The sequence below is a fragment of the Oryzias latipes genome, chromosome 10 (genome assembly GCF_053564925.1).
Source record: "Oryzias latipes strain Hd-rR chromosome 10, Olatipes_Hd-rR_3.1".
In the NCBI taxonomy this organism is placed as follows: Eukaryota; Metazoa; Chordata; class Actinopteri; order Beloniformes; family Adrianichthyidae; genus Oryzias; species Oryzias latipes.
The window spans coordinates 29824001-29840050 of record NC_136246.1 but is presented as its reverse complement, the minus strand read 5'-3'; the positions used below and the strand labels follow the sequence as shown (position 1 = coordinate 29840050).

Here is a 16050-nt window from a genome sequence, read left to right as displayed (position 1 = left end):
TGATTATTCGTTGTTTCCAAGACGAAAGCAAAAATCAGGGGGGAAAAAAGCCTTTAAAATGTTTTTGACAGTTTGTTTACTATTAAAAAAAAAACACACCAGTTTTCACATCTTACTCAGTTTGTGATGCATTTTCTTTCAAAAGCTGAATTTTAAAAAAAGACATCAAGATTCCTCTTTTTTTAACACTGCATGCCCTTTTACTGCTGTTTGAGCCAACACTCCCCCACGTGTTAGCATTACTTCAACCTGACAATCTGACAGTGGGATTTCCTGCAAGCAAGTGTAGTGTGTGGGCTGCTCTCTGGAGCTAAGATGTGCAGGGTCAGGCGCAAATGCGTTGGTGTCTAAATGTACAGTATTGGGTTCTAAGAATATTCAGTGGTGCAGAAAGGAAAAAAAGGCAAGATGTCCTGGCGATCAGATAACTTGATCACATGACATAGATCCTGAATAAAACGATGCTTTGTGTGACATCTATTTTAATCTTCTGTAAATGCTTTTTGCTAACACACTGAGTTTGCAAAGGGGGGATTGCATGAAAATCCATTTTCTGATCTTTGTGTGCCATCTAGTGGTGGTTAAGCACAGTCCCTGTGCTTTTATGTGAAGGAAAAAATTCCCAGGATAATTGAAGGCAGCAGGTTACCAAGACAACGGTACACAAGCTGAGCCAAAAACACCCAGAATTGGACACTTGCTCTCCTTGCTTTTGTTGGATCTATAAGGAACTATACAGTAAGAGCTGTTTATTTTCAAAATCACATTGTAAACTTAAAATGAAGAGACCGGAAAAAAACAGTTTAGTTCAACATATAACCAAATTTTTTGTTTTTTTTTATTTATGATTGGGTAAAAGAATACAAAGTAATTTAGCAAGTATTTTTAATTAAACTAAAAGAATACATTAAAAAGAGACCACAGACTAAATTATATTTAATTATTTTGAATGACTTTTCTCCAAATGGACTTAAATATTTTTAACCAAATGTTTTTTATGTTTATTCCAAATTATTTGGGATATGTTGAACTATCAGAAAAATATGTTCCCATTGAAGCCATTAGCTTCTTTTATTTGTTAATTTCGACATGAGTTTACAGTACTTTTTCAATTCCAACCCTAGAAGCTCTTTGAATATCATCATAGAGTTTGTGTATTAGAATTTTGTATTTTCACATAAATCAGTTGTCCCCTGTTCTAATTAAATCATTACTGATAGAAAATGTACATTAAACATATTTTTGATCACTTAAATCCTAAAAGCTAACTAATAGGTGAAAGTCTTAATATTTTAGACAACGAAAAATAATTTGTGTTTTTCTTTTTTTATCTTCTTTCTTTTTTTAAATTAAATAATAAGTCACAATGTTTGGATTACAAGGTTGAAACAGGTTGACAGGATTCTGAATTTGGGTGTTAAGACTGCATTAGCATTATAGTTACAAATAAACAGACTTTTTGTGTTTTTGAAACTTGGTTGCAAATCAAAGGTTGACCTGGTGCTTCTTCAGAGAGCACCAGGTCATAGTGTTATAGATGTTGTAGACTGTTATAGATCGAAGGACCATAAACGCATAATTATTGAGTAATAATTTTGGTTTTTATTGTTTTTATGCAGCTAACTTCTGACAACTTTATGGAGTCAGAGATTCAGAGTGCTGCCAGATCTCAAAAAACAGGTGTGAAGTGAAAAATCTTGAACTATTTCATTAAAAAGTGACTTTTGCAGGTTTATTTTCTGTTTGCAGGGATGAGGAGAACACAACCAAGCCCATATGAAATACCAGATGACAGCAGCATTATCCAATTTAGTGCAAATGGCAGAAAAAAGCAGAAGGAGGTTCGCATTTGTTCAAAAACCGCAGTGAACACACTGTCCAGTGTGTGCTTGCACTGCGAGTGAAAGATAGATTTTACGGTTGATGCTTCTTTTGCTCAGGAGATGCGTAAATACCTGGCACTGCCAATTGGAGAGAAAACATCCCACACTGCAAGAATGAGGGCCAAGCTAAAGAATGAGCTGGTGGGAGATCCAAAGGAGGAGGAAGAGGAAAAGGAGAAGAAGAGGACTCTGAAGCAAAGCAAGAGTAACATGACAGTCCCTGAACAGACATCAGGAAAACGTGAGCTGAAAGTTTTCCCCATGAAAAGAGGTATGAAGGGAAAACAAGGAGAAGATCACTTCAATAAAGTTTCATTCTAAAGTGTGTTTTGTGTTAACAGAAAACATCACAAAGCACAGCAAATATGAATTCCTCTCCATGGAACGACAAAAAGCTGTTTTGGAGGTTATTCTTTTGCTTGTTTTTCCAAATTTCATACATGTATCTGAATATTTTTTTTTAAACTAATCCACACTCCTAGTCAGAAAAGCTGTTTTCTTTGTACTTGTGAACAAAAGAACCGAAACAAAGAAAACAGGAGGAAAAGGCAAAGGTCTTCTGCTAATTCAGGTCTCTTTTATCCCACCTGCTTCCAAAGTGTATCGATGTGTTTTATTTTGAAGAGAATTATCCAGAAAAAAGCCAAAATTGTGAGTCCCAGATGAAAAAAGGGCTGAGATTCACGGCTGCAATGCAGGTTTGATGCATTATTTTTGCTGAATCCTGCAAAAAGATTTGCAGTACTTGAAGTCCGGGAAGTTTTTTGACAACTTTGTCTGTCCCTTTTCTGTTTCTGTTGGCTCAGGAAGCTTTTAACTTTCATCTGTAACCATTCACCATTGTTGATTTGATATTCCTGCTGATATCTGGGGCTATTTTCTCAGTCCTATGTGGAGCTTTTCCCTGTCCGTTAGCAAACCATGCTGGACAGCACTTAATTGCCTCGCACAGCAATATTTGATCTTTTTTTATTTCTTTTTTTATTCTCTGCAACTGAGACAGGATCTGGTTTACTCCCCTCATACCAACAGCAGTTTTGTCAATTACCAGCCGTTCACAGCTTGTTCAAACGGACGCAGATACCGTTTAACTGGGAAGATTGCAACTCCGTGCTCTAAAGCAAGACAACCCAGTTCAGCCAGATCTGATTAAACTTTCTACTCATCAGGACAGCAGAGAGGAGAGACATGATGACAAGAGATGAGGAAGTCGGTTGACAGATGACAGAAAACAGTAGAAAAGGTGAAGGAGAAAAGAGAGCGGGCAGATATACTTATTACACAACCTCTTCAGCTCTAAATAGCCAAGAACCTTAGATTTTATTCATTTAACCTTTATTCATCCAGGCAAGAAAGATTTGAGGAAAAAAATTCTTATTTTCAACTGCAGCCTGCCAAAAGGCAAGAACTTTTGAGAAAGAGGCACAGGCATTCATTAAAACAATTAAAATCATGACATTAATAACATCATTAGATGAAGTAGAAATGTCTCAGACCATGACCTGAACTTAATATTTTTGCATGATATGTAAATTATGAGTGTATTGTTCACCTTTTGGCACATCCCGTCACCACAGCCAATCAGCTTTCACTGATCTGCACTGGTGGTTTGGCAGAGATTTTTGTTCACCGGAGGCACAGGGAGACCAAAATATGAGCAAATCAAATATGTTATTACAATTAATCGCAAATTGTTAATTGTTTAGTGTGAACTTTATAAACTACGCCAGATTTTTAGAAAGAAGAATAACCAAATTGAAAAGACAACAAGCTGCATTACAGCCCATGTTGTGTTTGTATATAAGACCATGTCCTTTAACATCTCTACCTGGATAAATACAGGTACTACAACTACTCTTAGATACAGTAAAATATCCAAGAGAACATAAACACTTTGCATTTACCCAAACAGGACTCGTTTGTGTATTGCTTCTCTTTCTAACATCGTCCTTTTTTTCTTTTATTTTTCATTTTTAGTTGTCCCTGATAGCAAAGAGGTCAGAAATTTTGAAGATGGACAGGACTGTTGTGAAAGAAGAAAAGCAGCTGAGAGAACTTGAGAAGAACATTGAGAGACAGAACCAGAGGTTTGAGGAGTTCCTTAAGGAGAACGAGAGAAAGTCTGTGGAAGCCAGAACCCTGTGAGTAAATGATTTGATGTCAAATTGTTTCTGCTTACTCACTGACACAATAAATAAAGAACTGAGTGTCTAACTAAAAAGCTTGTTTTCAGTTTTGAACAGGAGGACAAATCAAAGCAGGAGAAGAATGCTGAGATTAAGAAGCTCACTGCTGAAATAGGGATAATAAAAAGGTGACGTTCTTTTTTGTCACTTAAATGTTTGATGTAAATAAATGATGTATTTTTGCTTTTATCTGTAGGGAAATCTTTGGATTTGAAGAAACCCTGATGGACTACAAACGCTACAAAGAGTTTCTTCACCGTCTTTCTCCTCCAGAGTGGCAGGAAGAGCAGAAATTAAAGGCCTTAAAAGCTAAAGAACCTTCTGACAAAGATGGAGAGGAAAACCAGGAGGTGACTCTCCAAAACGGCAAGTGGTCTAGAAAAATGAGCACAAAAACCCCCCACAAGAGATAGATGTAAATTGAATTTCCAGAAACAGTTTGCTGTGTTGGTCAAAATGCCAACGCTAAGATGGCGTTTCTGAATGTCTAAAAACAGGCCGACAGGTCAGATGTTGCACCTGAGGAATCCAAATCTTAGCCCCATAGAGAAAAGTATTGTTGTTTTGAGATACAAGATGAACATTAAAACACCTACTTGAAAAATATTTAACCAGAAATAACAACAATATGAAATTGTGTTACTTACTTTTCCAAAGGTAAAAGGCTAAAAGAATCCTCTGCTTTGTTCAACCTGCAAATCCATACAGAGAAGAAAAAAAGAAAATAGGATGATATCGTTTATTTTTGTTTTTTCCTGTCATTTGTTTTAGATTTGGAAAGGAAAGCGTCAGGTTCGGACAGAGAAGCGTCCTCCTCAGCTCACCTCAGTGATCCGTACGGGACATCCAGCACAACCACATCACTCAGTTCTAGATGTTTTATTTCTATGTCCTGCATGCCTGACAAAACAAAAGGAAGGGAACTTTTTCCAAACAACACATTAAAAAAAAACTTCACCTCACCTGAAAATCCTAAATCTCCTCAAAAGCATAAAGGAACAGTGTTAATGAGAAGTGAACATAATAATTAATGACTCTCTTGTTCATTTGTCTGATCAACTTCAGTGCTGTGCTTAAAAGGTCTTTGTCATTTCAGAAGCACAAAAGACAGCTCTGACTATGAGGTCAGCTCCCCTTCGTTCTCCTCCCTTTCACATGCTTTGCTGCGGGTCCTGCAGTGGTGGTTCTTGTCCATTTTGTTGTGTGCTTGTAGGACGATCCAGAGCTGTACTTCACCGACCCCCAGCAGCTGCTGGACCTGATGGCAGAGCTGACCGAGCAGAATCTGTCTCTCATTCAGGACTCCGTTAGGGTGGAGGAGAAGCTGGAGGAGCTCCAACACTCAATAGAGGCCACCAGAAGAGAGATGTGAGCCCTTTGCATCACCTTCTCTGATCTCTGCTACTTCATTAAAAAGAGAATTCTCATCCACCTTTTTTCCTGTCTGCATTCAAATGCCAGACCTGTAAATGGAATTGTAACCTCCTCTTCCTCACTTCAATGCAATCCTGATTCCTCTCTTTTTGCAGTGACGAAGATGAACGGCAGATCAAAGTGCAGATTGATGAGGTAAAGCAGAGAATGGACAGGGAGAGGGCGAGAGCCGCCAAGCTCCAACAGAAGGTTCAGCTGCACACGTCCCTGAGCACAGAGGAGCGAGTAAGAACATCTTGCAGAACACCTTTCAAAGGAAACTTGTTTCAGCAATAAAAGCCTCAAAACACCCAGAAAGAGCTACCTATGAGATGAATTCACATAAGTAATTTAAATTATATTTTTAACAAATTAGCTCTTCATTTTTCTTTTTTCGTTTCTTTTTTAATTTTTATTTTAAAGTTGTAGTTCTACATTTTAAATTTTCTAATTGTTTGTTTTTTAATGTTTAATGACAATTTCAATATAATTTTAGTTCACAATTTTTTTGTTCATAATCCTTTATTTTTCATTTTAAGTGTATTTCTAATTTTTTAATTTTGGTTTTAATTTTATTTTAATTGAAATAGCCATTTTAATTTTTATTGAAATTGCAATTTTAATGTAATTTTACTTGTAATTTTTTATTTTTAGCTGTCATTTTATTGCACCAAACAGGGCTTTTGCCCCACTGTCTACATTCTTCTAAAACCTTTTTTTGCAGACCAAAAATTGCAGTATTGCCAAAAAAAGACATGAAAGACAAGGTTTAATTCTTTTTATTAATTCACTGTTTTTTGTGTTTTACTGTTATAAATTTCCCAAATTTGTTCTTCTTTCTGTCTTCTTAATTCTTTACTGCAATGATTTCAACCCAGATGGACGACAACAATTTGGAATTCATTTGAATGAATACAATCAAGACTAATTATTTATTTTTACTGGATTTAATGTATTTCTTGCACTTTTTCAATGTTGTGTAAAAAAATGACGACATGATAATAGTTTATTTATTCACTGTTTGTTTTTTATAATACATTCTTACCCTATTTACATTATAAATCAGGCATTTTCATAATGTTGCTCAGTTTTGTTTTGACTTTTTGACGTGTGACCATCCCACTGAAATACTGAAGCTAAAGATTCCTGATGCATGTGAGCACAGTGTCGTTGCTCAAATCTTTCCTTTGTATCGTGTTTGTATTGTGCGGCAGAACCAAGCAGGTGTGTTTGTTCATTTTGGAGGATGCTATGTTGGATGCTCTCAGTGAGAAAGTGGCAAAGGTCCACCGGAGCTGCGTGGATGACAGAATGACCAACCTCAGCACCTTTGAGAAGGTGGCGAACATCGAAAACTGTATGCTGTCACTGCTGGAGGGCCTGGAGAGCATTCCTGGAGAGACGCTGGAGAGCATGAGGAAAATCAAGGAGAGTGAGAAGAGGACCAGGTGAGTCTTGACGGCTGCATTACTCATTTTTACCACCGTCACACGTGTGTCACTGCAACGCTGTGTTGCAGACAGCGCGAGGAAAAGCTGAGGGAACAGAAAGAAAAACAGGAAGAAAGGATGAAGAGATACCTGGAAAGATCTTTTTCCGACTCAAAGAAAAAGGTGTGTATCGTTATTCTAATTTTAATCGACTTATTCTGTGAAGGAAATATTCAAACAGAAGCCTTCGCTCTTCACTTTCCCACATCCTGCAGGTATAAACCATGAAAAAGCACAAAAACTTTAAAAACATGCCTGTAAAATCGTGAACCCTATAACTTCTGCTTTGGAGTTGAGTTTAATTTACTAAGAGGAGAGGTTAATTGAGCTGCACACCTTGTCTTCCAGAGTGGGAGAAAGCTCATGCCCAGATGCATGCCCGTTCCACAGAAGGTCAAGGTCAAGACTGTGGAAAGGAATCCAGCTGAAGATGAGATCCAGGAGTATCTCTTTGGTTCTGAGCACACCAACTAAAAGAAAAAAAAACTGAACCATAATCTAAAATATGTAAAGTTTAGTACTTTTAAAAATATATATTTTTCAGTGTTTTTCCAATCAAGGTTATGCTAAATTTAGGTGGTGTCCTGGATTAAATGGTGCATTTTGAATTAGCGACATATGGCGTGAAGGGGTCAAAGCCCTGCCTTTGCCCAACAGTAGCTGTTATAGGCTCCAGCAACCTCGTGCTACCAAAAGGGATTTAGTGGGATCAGTAGATGAATGGATGAATTTTAAACCAATTAGGAATGAATGTTCCAATTGGGATTTTATGGTCTTTAAAAAACAATCAAGACCGCACTTTTCCATACATTATTGTATTGCAGAATCAATTTTCTAATTATAAAAATGTCTAAAGAAAATTAAGCTTAAGATTGCATTTCTAAGAATTTCTTTATTTAATCCCTTGTGCATCAGTAGTAAATGGGAAAAAATCAGTTTGAAAAAAGGTATGTAACAAGATTTGTTACATAGAACTCAAGCTGGGTGGGCCACAAGCTTCCTGCTCCACTCCCTTCTGATGCATCAATTTATAGACCACTGCATCCATAAACGTTTTGGTTTTCCTCTTCTGACATTTTGCCAATATTGGTCGCTGTTGTTGTCGCATCGATAATGTTAGGTTGGGGGTGTGAGGAAGCTAGTGGAAGAAAGCATAAACAAAGAGCTCTCAGTTGTGGATGACAGGAAGGGGGGGGCGGAGCGGCAACAGTCCCTCTCACCGTGCAGAGGTGAATTTCTAAATGAACATTGCCGCTCTCCAGAAACTATGTCCTAGAAAGAAAGAAAAATGCATAATCATAATCAAAAGACACTAAACTAAAAAAGTATGTTTTTCTTTATTTCTCTTCCTTTTCTTCTTGGACTAAAACATCAACAATACTTGTTTGCTCTTCCTTTATATCTTTTTCTATGTATAGTTGGTGATTTGCATGATAGTTTAAATAAAGTCAACATTAAAAAGTCATTATTATTGTCTCATTAAGTTTTTTATGTTGTTTTCTGTCTGTCCGGATCTGTGCTGAAATTTGTTTTCTAATAAAATATTTTTTTAAGCTCGTTTTCTTTTTTTTCTAATTTTTTAATCGTTTTTGAATCACTTTTTCAGATAATTAATTGCCTTTGAACGTGATGAAGAAAAAAAAACTGTGCAGTAAAAGTTTTCCAGACTTGAGGTTGGGGCGGTAGGGGGCGCTGTGGAGCCGGACTGACATCAGCTGCTGAAAGAGGAAGTTGTTGGAGAAAGATGTCGCCTCTTTATTGAGCACCAGCAGCTGCCGGGGGAGTAGGAGCTCGGCAGCTTGATACAATCAACCCCCGACAATGCGATGGGTAACTGCTGGGCTTACTGCGTCGGCCTCTACCGGAGGGAAGCCGGCAGGATCCAGAGAGGAGGCGGGTACGTGCGTGTTAGCTAACAACTACTAGGGAAGCTAGCTAACAACTACTAGGGAAGCTAGCTAACATGATCATTGCAGCGCGCGTGAACAATCACAGAGTTAGCTAGAACCCCATCTTGGGAAACTAACAGGATGCGTGTATAGCCTTCTGGGGGTGTTATAGAGGAGTTACAGAGGAGTTAGGTACTGTAGGTAGCGGTCTGTAGTTTGGAATCGAGACCCCAACCCTAGCTATTGTTGACAGCTCGGACAACAAGTCAAGTGCAGCTCAGCTGCCTGCTGACACGTAAACACACCATCATGTAGTTCTTCAAAAACTAAGTGTTCTGTGAATGTGATATTTTTGCCTCGTAGTGTCAAAACAGCCCTTCTTGTCTCTTTCAGTGAGTAGTTGTAGATACCAGCCCGGATATTAATAATTAATAATTTCTGTCAATGATGTTCTTTCTTCTCTGCTTTACCGCTGAGATGGAGAATGGGCTTGAACAGTTTTGGTCGGTTTGTTTCTCCTTCTGGCATTGTAGAGTTGTTAGAAGCACAGATTCTCTCAGGCCGCTGATCCAGCCTGTCATAGTTTGTGCCCCATCCCCAATAATTTGCAGTAGAAGTGACAACTATTTTGTGAAATACTTCCATAACAAAGTGACATTCATAAATCATGTTGTGGTTAATTTTATTTATTTATTTTTTACATAAAAAGCTGTCGTTTCACGCAGAATTTGTGGGGGGAAAGGTACGGTGGCCTAGAAGGGTCACAACACTTTAGATTTTGCAACACAAAATAACGTACAATTCTAACTTGTGTTGTGACGAATTTAATTCGTCACAACACAAAAAAAGAGTTAAAGTTTTGTGTTGTGAGTTATTGTGTTGTCCTGTGAGTTGCTGTCTTGTGAGTTATTGTTTTGTTTTGTGAGTTAATTTTTTTAGTGTTGTGACGAATTGTAGTGTGTTATTTTGTGCTGTGTTGCGAAATCTAAAGTGTTGTGTAGTGACCCTTCTGGGCCACCGTAGAAAAGGCTTAAAACTACTTATTTGACTCTTGACAACACCACATACATGTTCTAAAATAAAATATACCCAGTCTAATGCTGCAACATAAAATCAAGCGTGACATTTTCTATCATTGGGATTTTGGGACGCCTTTATCCGTCAATATAAACATGACGGCATCGGTTCGGCATCCTCTGTACATGAAAACGCAGTTATATACTTAAAAACCGGGGTGTGACTAGAATTCATTTTTATTCCGATGATCCCACCAGATCGATCTCGCTGAGGCAGAATGGAATCAAATCGAATCGATCTTTACCGTTAAAATGTTTTTTAAAAATTAGATAGTCAATCTATCTGGATTGAGACATGGTAGGTTTATTTCACTATAGCATAAAAATGACCAAGTGCCGTCCCAGCGGGCAACACTCGTGTTGTGTTTTGGCAGCAAAAAATGATCAAGCCATCATTTCAGTCCAATGCAAAGACGTGTGATCGTCTGTAGTGCTCAGGCAGAAATCTGCTCTGTTTTCTTCAGGTCAAAGTACTTCAGAAGCAGCACCACAGGGGAACATTATACAATAGAGGTCTGACTCTTAACATTGAAACTTTCTTCAGATACTGTTATTTTTTTCCTCTTTTGTCCTCACTTTGTTCTTCCATCTTTGCAGTTTGACAATCTGGTAGAAAGCGATGAGGTAAGTCTACTTTTCTAATGAGATATTTAAGGAATGTGTTTGTTCTAAACTCTGTTGCTGCTTTATTAGAAAGCGTCTGCATTCAAGCAGGACTCCAGATTAATGAAACATTGTTCCACTTCTTTTAGCTCTTCCACCATTTCTTTCCAGCATACATTTATGTCTTAAAATGCTCTCAAATCGCGTTGCAATGATTTCTGTTTTGCAGGCTGAAAGTCCACAGCCATGCCCAAGGTAAGAACTAAGACTGAAGTGTATTCAGTGTGTTTAAAGAAATGTTTTAAGACTTGATTTGATTTTTATTAGGCCTATAAGTGAAGATGAGCTCAAGAACCTCCAAGAACATCGTTATGCTGCTATTTCAGACAAGCAGGTCTTGATAGACCAAAAGCTACAAGCTGAAGTAAGTTTCCGACAGAGTCGGATCATCGGCTCCCATCATTTTCTGTTTCGTCTTGCCTTTAAGTTGTTGCATTGCTTCTTATTTTGTGTTGTTATTTTGTCGTGTTTTTTCTTGTTTTGTCTTTGTTTATTTTGGTTTTTGTTATTTCTGCTCAGTTAGAGGCACAAGAGGAGAAGTTGAGGCTAGAAGAGGAGGCTAGAAACGCTGCCCAGCGTGAGGCCGCCAGGCTGGCACGTGAGCGAAAACTGAAGGAGGTGAGGCGGCACTAAGCGCTCCCTTCTGCCAGTTTGACCTTGATGCTCGGCTAAAGCAGCTTCTCCTCTGACCCACTGTCATGTATATGGAGGGGGGGGGCTTCAAGCCATTTTGTTTTCTGTCACATCATTCCTCTACTTTATTATTTTCTGTTTTTAAATCTCATTTTTGTTTGGTTTTGCTGTTTTTTTCAGATATCATTTGACCCTTTCTATTTAAGCTAACAGCTTTAAGGCTCGTTTACTCGTCAGTTGTTTTTGAGTGCAGCACATCTATTATTTTTATGCATTTATCCATCATTTCTCCAGGAAAGTTCCATCGAGATCCCCAGATCTCTTTTTCAGCAGAGTCCTAGACCACCAGGCAGAATACAACACAACCCAAGACATTTTATACAATTCAAACACTCCAAAAATGAAAAACAACAGCATGTTACAGTGATGTCATGTCAGAATCAAACGAGACAAAATTTCTGCAAGTGCCTGATACTGAAATTCAAGAAATGATGAACCATAAAGAAACATTTAATTGTCTTAAACTTAAAAAACGCCAAGGGAAACTTTTAAAAAACTGTTTTAATCATGTAATCTGTAGGATAAGTAGGTGAAAATCAAAAAGGCAAAGCTGTGTCTGAATTCACGTTTCTATAGTTTAACTCATGCTAAATATTAGAAAAACATCTGATCTTACTAAAAAAAAAAAAAGTATGGAATTGCAGATTCTTCAAGAGACGTTTAGATACTTATGAAACTGTTAACGCTTTGAAAAAAAAGAGTTCTAAAAGTTCATTTGTACTTAAAATACTTGGATATAATTCAAATCTGATTTGAAATCTTACTAAAAAAAAAGTTCAAAAATCCTTTTTAAAGCAATATGAAAGGGTTGAAATAAAGAATTCTGATTACGACATTAACCTGTCTTACATATTAGGATTGAAAAAAAAAACGTTTAGCATAAATGTCATAGAAATTTGACTTCAGATTTTTTTGAAGGCATTTCTTTTACTTAATCTGTAATGTTTGTTTGTTTTAACAGAGGAAGCGTGGCAAAGCAGATGGAGCCAGCAGTGAAACCCAGCAAAAAAAGTTTGTTGGTGTTCATGAAGGAACCACCGAAAAGTGAGGAAACGTGACATCACAGACAAACAAATGCTATAAGGAAAGACTGTAACCACACAGAAACAGTCTCTTTGTTTCCTGAGGCTAGGCTGTTTTACATTGGATGAAAAGAGGAACAGAATATTTTTCTTTATAACAAATCCCTTAGTGGTGAGTTGGTGAACTGACCTGGTTCCAGTGGCTTTAAGTTCTTGAACTGCCTCAAACCAGAAGTCAAACTTCTGTTCCAGCTGGTGAAAAGGTCTAAATAGAAGGATTTGAACACCTTTACACTTAAAGAGCTTTCTGTTCTGTTTTTTTTAGAACATGTTTGACATTCTTAAATACTGTTGGTTTGGATTAGCTCTAAAAAACAAAAACTGTGTTCTTACGTTTCAGACAAACCTCCGGGGAGAATTTCGATGTCTACCTCCAGAACGTCAAAGCCCAGTCCGAGGCTTTTAGGAGCAACCGTAAGCGCACAGCCTGGCTTCTGGGAAGAATCAAACAAAAGGCAAATGTTCATGTTGCAATTAGAGGAATCGCTGGTGAGTTTTGCTTTGGTTCCTCTGTTTTCCAGGACTTCCATCAGACACAAACACGGTGACTCCCAACACGGAGTACAGCTGGGATTTCACCACAAAGACGCGCTCCACCAACGAGGACGGGACCTCTCTGGATTTAGAGTGGGAGGACGAGGAAGGTGGGCATTTAGGGACGCTTTCCATCAGGCAAAACGCAACATTTTTGATTTTGGGGACGCCCCGATCGGAAAATCGGTGTCAAACCAGATTAGAGTTGGATGTTGTATCCCGATCAGGGATCGGATATTTATTTTAGTCGCATTATTATGATCAGTGCTATTTATTTGGCTGAGTTGTGTTTTGTTTTTGCTTTTCTACGTTTATTTAGCATTAGAAGTAAAAAAGAAAAGGCAGGTGTCTTTGTTGGTTTCAAGCTGCCCTAATGGCCTAGTGGTCAGGTGTCCACTCTCATCATTAAGGAATTTGGAATTGATTCCAAACCAAACGCTCTTCCCTGAGCGCCAACTTGCTGGGTTTAGCATGCGGCGATGGCTGCTGCTCATCTTTTCTTCAGGGAGGGGTCAAAGGTGAAGGACCGATTTCTCACATTTGGGTGTGGCAACAAAGTTTATGACTTTAACTTTGTCATATCGTTTGTTGTCCTGTCTGGAAAAACGGAAACATTTTCAGCTCGAGTGTTGCCCATGTGATTTAACCTCCTCCAGCAGCAGACCTGACCTCCGTCTTACACTTCTTCAGGAATCAATCGCGCTTTTCCGGCGTGGGAGAGGTCTCGAACAGAGGAGGACATCCTGCGGGCGGCTCTGAGGCCCGGCAGCAAACCGACGCACAGCGGGCCGACCTCGGCCTCCGAGGACTCCAACGCTCTGGAGTGGGAGAACGACTTTGTGAGCTCCCGTCCGGAGGACAATCCAGACGTGGAATTCCAAGGGTTTGTCAACCCCGTCCTGGACACTCCCTCCGAGGCCGTGTCGGACTGCAGCCTCCACTCAGACGTCCAGGACAGATAGTGTCCAGCACCAAAGGAGACATTTCTCACGCCACATTGCAGGTCACCAGCTTTCTGTTGCCTCATCGAGCAGACGCACGCGCGTTACAAGGTCCTCATAGTCTGGAATGAAACTGTGATGCTGCCGGAATGTGTCGTCCATCTCTGCACGGCGACGCAGAGCAGCGACAATTTTATAAAAACTTGTTTTCAGTGCCTTTATTTGCTGCATCTGCTGACCATTTAATGCACCAACGAGAAACTAATGTTGACCTTAACCTTTTTTTTTAAGAGCATAACCTCAGTGACTGTGGAGTTACTTCAGGAGCTGAGTGAGCCAACAAAACGGGATCATTTGTCAAGTTTCCCAACACCTAGAGACCAAATCCAATGTTGTAAAAGCATCAACGGTATCCACGGAAACCGTATAGGACTTACCAATTAATTAAAAAAAATATGACTGAAGAATCAGTTAAATTGCTGACAATTATGTTTTTAATGCTATTAATGAATGGGAATAGATCTGGGGAAGTGATTATCTTTTTTTTAATCATCTAATCAATGAAAAAAATATTATTTCACTTAATTTTTATTGAAGAAAATCGGTAAAAGCTGTTTTTTTGTGTGTTTTTTCTTTAATTTCTTTTAGGATGAATGAATATTAAAAAGTATAAAAGTTACAGAGTGGCAGGAGTTCATTGGAAATTCGCCTCAGAGTTGTGGGTGGAACCGTTGGAGCGGAGCGACTCCGCCCCCTTTCCCCCTCACCGTTGCCTTTACCTGCCCAGTGTTCTAAGTCCCAAACAGGCTCGTTTTCAAACAGCATTTACGCGCCTGCTCCTGATTCACAGCGATCTGCATTAAGAAACACTCAGAAATGTAATTTTAAGCTGAATTGTCTTCATATCAATGCCACAAGAGCATGTTTAAAACACCAGAGCGTTCATCAGCGTGAGTCTCCACCACACAAGAACATTTCCTTATTGATTTTAAGAATTCATTTGTTTGGATGTAGCAACCGCATTTCTATTGAGCATGCCTGGGTTTAGCAGCAGGTTTGAGGAAAAGACTTCCAGGAGAGGATTTTTGTCACTTATAAACAGACAGTGGAGGAAAATGTTTTAACAATGTGAACATACTGCAGAGGATAAATCCATTAATATCAGTTTTTGTATTAAATTACATTCTAAACTCAAACCATTTGACTGTGAGGAGCTGGGAAGACAAACAATAACAGCTGTACATCCTGATGTTTCTCTGCGATAAGATCAAGCTTCAGATCTGCTGCTTTTCATTCCTGACGACCTTCTTCGGTTGTTGCTCTTGGGAGTTGGAGGTCTGCGTGCTTGTAGAGTCATTTCCTTATTTCATTTTTGTTTCTTTTTAATGATTTTTTTTTTGCTCTGATTTTATGCTTTTCACTGTAAATTCTGTAAAACAGAATGTAAATTGAAATTGTTGTGCTGAGCTCAAAAAGAAAAATAAAATGTTCACACTCTGATTTACTTCTATGCTTTAAAGTTCTCTACTTTACTTTTAGGAAGCACTTCTTAAGTCTATGTCTTAAATTTTATTGCCTGTTTTTATGTGTCTGATGTTGGGTCCATTCAACCGGTTATTAAGCCTTTGTTGTTGACAAGAATTGGATATATTACTCACTATAAAGGAAGCAATATCAGATTAATTTTTTTAATCTATGAATAATCTAATATGTATTTGCGAGCGTTTGTCAAAAGTGATTATAGATTTTTAACCAATTTCTTTCATGATGCTTTAAAACATAGATAAAGGGGAGCTAAACATTGAAGAAATATCCAAATAAATGGCAGTTTTTATTTTTATAAACCTACAAAATGTTTCTTTTTTAATTCAGAGAAATTGTATTAACATAACGAGGTCTAGAAGACCTTTTAAGATCAGTTCAAAATAAGTTTAAAAGCAAGACACCCCTCACAAAACTGTATGCTGACAGAAGTGAGACATACACTTCTATTTTGTAAAAAGATTCAGGCTGGTTTAAACACATTTTAATTTAAGAAAATAAACTATTTACGCGGCTTAAAAATAAACTGCACCCCCTGTTACACCGAAAAAGAGGGGGGGGGGGCTATTTTGGTAACACAAAACAACTCTGTCATCTATCAAAGATTACTATTAATTACTTGAAAATTGTACTCCTTATGTGCCTCAACTTTAAAGTT

At 38.2% G+C, this 16050-nt stretch overlaps 2 protein-coding genes across 5 annotated transcripts; both read left to right on the top strand.

Annotated features, from left to right (window-relative positions):
- The first annotated feature begins 609 nt into the window (after positions 1–609).
- On the top strand, positions 610–8437 carry LOC101158036 (uncharacterized). The gene is made up of 15 exons (XM_078954483.1): positions 610–738; positions 1620–1680; positions 1750–1841; positions 1941–2154; positions 2225–2289; positions 3861–4024; positions 4117–4197; positions 4266–4480; positions 4841–4904; positions 5166–5193; positions 5283–5437; positions 5599–5775; positions 6625–6930; positions 7002–7095; positions 7321–8437. Exons 2-15 carry the CDS (start codon positions 1638–1640, stop codon positions 7444–7446), a joined length of 1824 nt encoding a protein of 607 aa, XP_078810609.1. The 5' UTR covers positions 610–738; positions 1620–1637; the 3' UTR covers positions 7447–8437.
- Positions 8438–8663: 226 nt separating this feature from the next.
- On the top strand, positions 8664–15350 carry ap1ar (adaptor related protein complex 1 associated regulatory protein). 4 transcript variants are annotated; one of them, XM_004073560.5, is made up of 10 exons: positions 8664–8869; positions 10402–10450; positions 10535–10561; positions 10770–10795; positions 10868–10964; positions 11120–11218; positions 12255–12337; positions 12716–12789; positions 12897–13019; positions 13600–15350. In XM_004073560.5, the coding sequence occupies exons 1-10, from the start codon at positions 8799–8801 to the stop codon at positions 13869–13871; spliced, it is 921 nt and encodes a 306-aa protein (XP_004073608.1). In that variant the 5' UTR covers positions 8664–8798; the 3' UTR covers positions 13872–15350. The 4 variants fall into 4 exon arrangements, with proteins under 4 accessions (XP_004073608.1, XP_004073609.1, XP_078810492.1 ...); XM_078954366.1 differs by having other exon boundaries at positions 8709–9364; XM_004073561.5 differs by lacking the exon at positions 11120–11218.
- The last annotated feature ends 700 nt before the right edge of the window (positions 15351–16050 follow it).